We start from the raw sequence: 8159 nt of genomic DNA on the forward strand, positions 1-8159 counted from the left end.
TTTTCGAAAAACTCCCAGTTCGTTCGCTCACATCTTGTTCACAGACTGCTGATGATTCACACGTTCGAGGAGATTCTCGAAACATTCAATCGAATGAACTGGAAACGCTTAAAAACTCATATAAAATAGCCGGCACTCACTGCTCGACATCAGTTCAGTTCAGAACCAGTGAGCTAACGCTTCGAAGGATAATAGCGGTGGATAGTTTATCCGTTGAGCATTGTGAAGAATCTGTTGAAGTTTGAAAATAACATGGCACTCATTCCAATTTTATTCCGTGATGGGTGGGTAGAAGACTTGGACCATTATCCACGGCGTTATGGGCATTTGTGTCGACGCGATATGTTCCCCGATGAGTTTCTTATGCTGTTGGATAATAATCCTAGACGATTTGGACGCAAACGATGCTGCAGTCACTTCAGGTTGTGTAACAACAACAGTGAAAATGAACAGCAAATTGAGAATAAAAAGCCCAAAGACGGGTTCCAAGTGGCCGTCAACGTTCAACAGTTTAAACCGGAGGAGATTTCGGTGAAGGTAATCGATAAATGCATCACCGTGGAGGGAAAGCATGAGGAGAAGGATGGAGAAAATGGATACGTTTTGAAACATTTTATTCGTAAATACCAGTTACCAGATGGGGTTGATGATGATAATATGGTATCATCACTATCATCCCATGGAGTGCTGACGGTGTGTGCACCGAAGCTGACACTGTCTGAAGCAGCGAAACAGCGAACGATACCGGTGATAAGGGAAGCCGAGTCATCGGATGTAGATGCCAAGGAGAGAAGGGAAGGTACATTGGAAAATTCGGAAGAGTGATTTCCATTGAAAATAGTTAAGTTTCTATGTAGTAAGTACTGATCAATCTATCTTTATGTACTGTAAATATTTAATTAGTTTAAATCAAAAGCTAATTTTGATCATTAAGAGAATAATTCAAGAGAATTTAAATTAATTATTATTGTAAGTAAATTAACTAATAAGGGCCCTCCCTTGACCCAGTCAGTAAAGGCACTGCTACAATAAGCTAATATGCGATAAACAATAAGCTTGAAATGCGAAAAAGAATAAATTTAAGTAATTAAGTTGGGTTGTTAGCGGAATGCTTTAAATAAAACAGCAAAACAGGTTATCTTCCATTTAATTTCACTTAATTTATTTTGGCATCCACTTAAATTAATTTTAAATCCATTATATTTAAAGAAGAAATTATTAAATAAACAATACACGAAGCCATTTCTGCTACGGATACATTTTTCATGTTTGTTGTTGAATATTAATATCCGAAATATCGATATAGAATTAACTGTCCATATTGCATATCTCAATTTTCCAAGCTGAATAATGCATTATGTCCTAAGTAACATTTACAGATTCTTTTCGTTTTATATAGCGAATAGAAAGTAACCAAACTCCGCTGCGGAGAGAGAAACCGTTCGTTATCCCTCCCCAACAGGGGAGTTTGGTAAAGGAGATGATCAACCCGACTCGTGCCTTCTTCAAAATTGACCATTGCTCGCTTTCTATTCGCTGTATACAATTTTTACACTGTGGTACTCCAACTGAACTATCAACTGTATTCTTTCATCTCCTCACCTATCTTATAAAATGACCCCTATAAGTTTGATATCTGACGTTAAGCATATCAAACTATAAAAAAAATGTAGATTTTACGGCGTAATGGCAAAAACAGGAATCATATCAATGAAAAGTTAAGGAAATAACCTTTCTAACGGTATAACATCATCAGAAAATGGATAAATGAAGACCGATTGGAAAGGTCAGATAATTTCGGAGAACTTGAGGACAGTTCGATGAACATCCGAAAAATTGTGGGAACTGTAGGGAAGTTACAAAAATTTCGGGATAATTTTGAGAGCTTCAGGGCCGCTTCAATAAGTTCAGCAACAAACATGCAGGATGTTCATGAATGGATGAATGCCAAGAAAATATCGGGAACTATAATGAAGTTCCAAGAAATTTTTGTAGAGGTGTGATGTGGAATACTAATTCGTAAATCAGTGATTCGGAATAAATATTATAGTTTGACTTATATGAATTGATTTATTCAGAGTTGTAATAATCACTCATCGATCCGAATATGAAATTCCTTGTTTCCCTGATTCTAAGTTGGGAGGGACGACAATACAAGTCGTCTGGAAGAGTAAATAGTCGAGGTTTTCCCCTTCCAGCAATCGTATATAAGGCGGTTGCCTTAGACTCAAATTCATTCCACTATCGGACGGTGAAACGAACGGTATTCGCTTGGAAAACAGCAGCAGCAGCTCCGGGGTCGAGGTTTCCCCCATCAAGCGATCGTATATAAGGCGGTTGCCTTAGACTCAAATTCATTCCACTATCGGACGGTGAAGCGAACGGTATTCGCTTGGAAAACAGCAGCAGCATCAGTATCATTAGGGTCGACATACAAAGAACGGATCGCGATGGAAGACCAGCAAGACCACGTATTCGTCAGAGCACACGGCTACACAACCAAAAATCACGACAATTTTGAAAACAGCGAAATTGCGAGCAACATCAAAAAGTTCTGAGAATTTCAATGAAGTTCCGAAAACTTCATGGTAATTCCGAGAACTTAAAGAACCTTCAGAACTACGGGAATGTTGTATTACTTTAAGGGTTGCTCAACAAACATTACATACTAGATAAAAGCTTGTTTAGGTAATCATACACTTCTTCTGCCCTTAATCAGCTCAAATTATTCGTTTTCTAGTTGCAATAGCTTCAGGGAAGTTCCATAGATTTCAAAAAAATGTCGAGAACTGCAGGGAAAATCAAAGAGAAAAGTTCAATTTACTTCAGGCATATTGCAGGAAATTTACAGAGGTTTCCAAAATTTCAGTTGAGTTTATAGTGTTTATGGGAAGTTACGTAAACTACGGATGGTTCTGAGAATTTTAGGGCAGTTCCATGAATATCAGGAACATTTTAACTAAATTCAGAAAAATAGCGAGAACCTTCAAGTAGTCCAGACAATATTAGGAAGCTTAGAGAACTTTAGAATTTTAATAGAAAATTCTCAGATGTTCCAAGACGTACAGAAAACATCTTTGGTGCTATGCGATCTTCAGGACAGTTTCATAAATTTGAACGCAATTCCAGGCGCATCATCATAAGAGTAGCAAGATCTCCTGAGCGGTCCACAATATTGATGGAATTTTAAAGAACCATCCCGCAGCATAAAACCGTCCAGATTTTGGGAGTTCGAATTGACCGCAGCCTTTCGTTCGTACCCCACTTCGATGAGGTGAAATCTAACTGCCGGTCAAGGTTGAACCTTATTTGCTCGATCGCCAGACGCCACCCAGATAGCAATCGGCACCTCCGGACCCGAATTACCAAAGCGATCATCAACACGCGGCTCACATACGGGATCGAGTTAACCTGCATGGCCAGAACAGCTCTAAACATTAAAGTCTTGGAGGCAGGACTGGCTGGACTCACGAAATCTATTCATCCGTAAAATTAAAGATGAGACACGCCGCTGGGAGGACCTACCTGATCACCGCTCTCAAGTGGTGATCTCCAGGCTTAGGTCAGGACACACCCGTATCTCACACAACATAACGGGAAATGGCGAATTCCACCGACCCTGTCAACTGTGCCAGATCCACCATTCGGTGGAACACTTTATATGCCACTGCCCGCAATACTAAGGAGTTAGAAACCTGTTCGACATCCCCGGCAGCATCCGAGACGCCCTCAGTGAAGATCCTTGCCACTCAGTGGCAATAATCCTCCGCGAGGCAGGCCTGTTCTCTCGAATATGACTACAGCTTACCGAGACATTCACCCCTATTCTGTATTTCGTTTCGAACGAAATTCTCATACAAAAAAAATATTTTTTTGTATGAGAATTTCGTTTGAAACGAAATACAGAATAGGGGTGATTACCTCCGAAAGCGGACCCCTCAATGATGCATGCTGTCATACCCTCAACTCCGACCATGAGGACAACTACCTGTACACCACACCACGAACAGCCCGAACACTATCAACAACCACGACCACAGCTAAGAACAAAGACTTCCTCTCCGCAAGCCATCCCAGGAAACCCTCCACCTCCCAACGTAAAATGAGTCAGCATCAAAAGACAATAACCGTATCTTAGATATCACTCTGTATCACATAAGCATTCCATATTAAAGAGACTCCCTTCTGGAGCCTTTCCCATCTTTCAGAAGTGCCCCCTCCGGACACTTTTTTTAATTTTTTAATTCTGTAATTTGGTGAAACCCCTTCAGGGGTTCCCGGGGATGAACCAGCGTCTGGCTAAAAATCTCCTTAATAAAGACAACCACCCAACCAACCAATTTTAAAGAAATTCTGACGAATGAAATGAAACACCGAGGATTCCATGTCATAAGCTCGGGAAAACTCAGGGAATTTCCAAAATCTTCAACACAGTTCTAATATATTCAGATAATTCCAGAGAACTTCAGAGAAGTTTTTTTTTTTTATTATGTTCATGGACGTTAAAAGTACTGCGAGGAAGGTAAGAGAACTTCATAGTAGTTCCATTTAGCAATTGCGGGTACTTTTAAGAAGCTCCGAGTAATTATGAAATATTTCGAGAATTTCAGGAATGTTCCAAATATTTCAGAAAAATTGTGAGATCCTCAGGGAAGTTCCATGAATTAAAAAAAAATGCTGGAACGTTTGATAACTTAACAGAATTTCTGGAATATTTAGGGAGCTTTATGAAGGAACAAAAACTTCAGGTAAGTCCAAGAATGTTAAGAGATTTTAAGAAAAGACTCTCATGTGGAACGATTTGCAACTTGCAACCAAACAACAACCAAATTTAGTCATACAGGCTACAGGTTAACGTAACACTAAATAAATACAATACAAATACAAATCTGAACAGGAACTGTGCATCATAATTAACTGTGAGACTTACTCCATCGAGAACAATAAAAATACACGATTATTCGGACTAAAATGGAATCATACTGATGAGACCAGGTAATTTTTATTGAGGCAATTATGTTGAAATAATGATATGATAAGCAGGATTTTCGTACAAAATTCTTCTCGTACAAAGGTGCGTGAAAAATTAACACTTTTTTAAATTTGATTTCCTTATTAACTACGCTATAACATATCCATCAAGTCGATATTTAATAAATTAGTTTCTTGTCATTTTGATGTAAAATTAAAAATAGCCATACTTAATCTTCTCTTCTTATTCTTCCACATCTTCCAACATGGGATTATTTGCTTTTACGACTCATTTGCAGTCGATCCCATCGCCCTAGTTATCGGTATCGACTGTTCCATTTTCGGTGTAGGTAATGTAGAATTCGTAGCGCTGATGGTTAAAACACCATCCGACGAGAAGGATGTCTGCAACTTTCGTTCGTCGATTCCGTCTGGCAGCTGATAGTGTCGTACGAAACGCCTGAAAACGTAACTGCTTTCATTTTCTTCTTCTCCTTCTTCGTGCTTTCCATCTACGGTGATGCAGCATCCACTATCGGTGATCTTCACTGAGATTTCTTCCGGTTTAAATTGTTGAACGTCTACGGTGATTTGAAATGCATCGGATGCTTTTTTGGATACTATTCGATCGGTATTTTCATCACCATGGCAGGAACAAGGCCGGGATCGTTTTCGTTTGCTGCCTTGCTTTGGGCCATTATCGATTATTCGCAGAATATCTTCGGGAAATAAGTCAGTGTATTTGTCCAACAACTGGAATGGTCGCAGTTGTTCGCCCATGTAGTCACCCCACCAATCACGGAAAACTATTGGGATAAGGGCCATTTTGCACTACTTTTTAACTGTTACTTGCTTGGGATGCGATTGATGTTGACTGAAGATTTATTCAAACTAAGTTGTTGATGTTTACTCTGTGTGGGTTTGTTTTTGACTGACGATTATATGAGAGATTGCCATCGAAAATATATACAAATGCGAGCGATTCTAGTACTTTCGATGGAACTACACCACAACAAAACAGGAATGCATATCTGGGCAGTTCATTTACCAGTGAATTTTGTGGATAGCAGTGTGCGAACAACAAACTCACATACATGTTCAAGAAATTCACGGCTTGGTCTGTAGAAGTGATTATGAATGTTTTGCTTCAACATGGATGAAGAACCGAATTGAAAACAAGGTTGTGAGTTACTGATAGGTTGTGCTCCGTATGGAAGAATATCAAAAGCTTTTGTGGTCTAGTAGCAGCACGACGGAAATATTTACATTTACAAGGAACTCACAACATGAAGATATAAATAAGGGAAACTTCATGAAGGTAAAACGCCTTTCTACGATATCTCATATCAATCACGATGCTGAGAATAACATTTGTATCATGTTTGGGAAACATAACAAAATACAATATGAAAAAGGACTCTCTTGACGCCACTGATTAACTATTTGAACGAACGTTGGACAGGTTAGTTGCATGAATTTTTGATTCATCTTCATCACTTTCCGCAATAGCAGTATGCTTGGTTATGGTAAAAGTGACCTTGTGAGTAAATAAAAATTTCACCCCTATTCTGTATTTCGTTTCGAACGAAATTCTCATACAAAAAAATATTTTTTTGTATGAGAATTTCGTTCGAAACGAAATACAGAATAGGGGTGAAAAAAAATATTTTTTTGTATGAGAATTTCGTTCGAAACGAAATACAGAATAGGGGTGTTTATCTCAGAGAAAACCAATTTTTATTTACTCACTAGGTCACTTTCACCTTAATTTAAGAGTAGTACGCAAGAGATGCCGGGCCATTAAGGCTACCCTTCTTAAAGCTATAAGATGTTCGTTAAAAAAAAACATTGTCCTGCATGGATTTCTTTCTCAAAAATTAGAGAAATTATTTCTACTTAAAAAACAACTATATTCTACTTAGTCATCCACTAAACGCTAATCTATTTACAGCCTTAATTACAATAGCATGAGGTATGCATTGGTAAATCATTCGGTTTTAAAACTCAGTTTGCAGCTCACTTTCCAGCCGGTTTTTCTGCTGTTTTCTCAGATTTCTCCGCAATTTTCTCCTGCTGTGGTTCTACGGTTTGAACGATCGGGATCGTCTTCACATTTTCGTCCTTCTGAGCCTCTTTGATCGGGGCTAAAATAGTCAAAACTCCATCGGATGATAGTGTCGAAACAATTCCATTTCGATCATGCCCAGCCGGCAACATAAAACGACGTACAAAGTGGCGAGAAATGAATCCTTGCTCGTCTTGGCGCTCTTCGTGCTTTCCTTCGACTATAATGCTATCGTCAGTGGCTTTGACGGATATTTCCTCCGGTGCAAAGTTCTGAACGTCCAGGTTGATTTGGTATTTATTGTTGGCGATTTTTACCAGGGATTCTGAATCCGCCAGGTGGTTGAACCACGGTTTTGTGAATGGAGCAGCCAGTTCGTCCAGCAGAGCGGATTGTGTGGCAGCGGCAAGCCGCATGGAGTTCATCAAATCGGTAGTTGGGCCAAAGTGGTGATCCAACATTCTGGATGCACGAAGCGATGTGTTCCACCAGTTGCGGAAAAATGCATTACTCAGCGCCATATTCACTTGCAATACTGTTCAAACTGATGTTCTCAAGATTGTTGGCAATAATGCGCACTTTAATTGAGACTTTCACTTTTCACCTTTTTCTAGCAGTTCACGGTAGTCTGTTTATACTTATACTGATGTTGGTCGGTGAGTTCTCCAGCTTTTATATACTTTGAACGCACGTGAGCGAACATTCTCGTGCGTACCATATCACTGTGTGGAGAGCATTCTCGAAAGTGCTAGAATATTCATTGTCACTCAAGTATTAAGTGAGATACGTGTTTGGATCTCATTCGAGTAGAATCGAGATAGATTTATTTTTCGAGTAAATAGTACCTCTCAAGAAAACTCGAATCTCGAATGAACGCGAAGTATGTAGTCGAAATTGCTCTACTTTACATGCTGAGTAATATGACAAGCGCCTCCATCCTTGTTGATGATAGTGATGTAGACGCGTGCTATGATAGTTAGCATGGAGATTTATTGAGTTTACTTACTTTTGATAGGTATTTACTTTTAGTATTTTTCATAGTCTCTCTCTTTTCGTAATAAATATGCGAGTAAATATAAAATTGTGTGTTGAATTAACAGACAGTCCACCAGTTTTGGATTGA

At 39.1% G+C, this 8159-nt stretch overlaps 3 protein-coding genes across 3 annotated transcripts; 1 reads left to right on the forward strand and 2 right to left on the reverse strand.

Annotated features, from left to right (window-relative positions):
- The first annotated feature begins 252 nt into the window (after positions 1–252).
- Positions 253–825, forward strand: LOC135711144 (protein lethal(2)essential for life-like). The gene has a single exon (XM_065233885.1). The coding sequence runs from the start codon at positions 253–255 to the stop codon at positions 823–825; it is 573 nt and encodes a 190-aa protein (XP_065089957.1).
- A 4428-nt stretch (positions 826–5253) lies between these two features.
- On the reverse strand, positions 5254–5796 carry LOC135711145 (protein lethal(2)essential for life-like). Its single transcript, XM_065233886.1, has one exon. The coding sequence runs from the start codon at positions 5794–5796 to the stop codon at positions 5254–5256; it is 543 nt and encodes a 180-aa protein (XP_065089958.1).
- A 1123-nt stretch (positions 5797–6919) lies between these two features.
- Positions 6920–7644, reverse strand: LOC135711177 (protein lethal(2)essential for life-like). Its single transcript, XM_065233953.1, has one exon. It carries the CDS (start codon positions 7555–7557, stop codon positions 6988–6990), a length of 570 nt encoding a protein of 189 aa, XP_065090025.1. The 5' UTR covers positions 7558–7644; the 3' UTR covers positions 6920–6987.
- Positions 7645–8159: the final 515 nt, after the last annotated feature.

Source organism: Ochlerotatus camptorhynchus, unplaced genomic scaffold, assembly GCF_037179485.1.
Source record: "Ochlerotatus camptorhynchus isolate MF236.1 unplaced genomic scaffold, CSIRO-AGI_Acam_v1.1 ptg000423l, whole genome shotgun sequence".
Classification (NCBI taxonomy): Eukaryota; Metazoa; Arthropoda; class Insecta; order Diptera; family Culicidae; genus Ochlerotatus; species Ochlerotatus camptorhynchus.

What these genes read in the sequence shown, in the direction of transcription:
- LOC135711144 (XM_065233885.1), top strand. Translation starts at nt 253, where the DNA reads ATGGCACTCATTCCAATTTTATTCCGTGATGGGTGGGTAGAAGACTTG.
- LOC135711145 (XM_065233886.1), bottom strand. Translation starts at nt 5,796, where the DNA reads ATGGCCCTTATCCCAATAGTTTTCCGTGATTGGTGGGGTGACTACATG.
- LOC135711177 (XM_065233953.1), bottom strand. Translation starts at nt 7,557, where the DNA reads ATGGCGCTGAGTAATGCATTTTTCCGCAACTGGTGGAACACATCGCTT.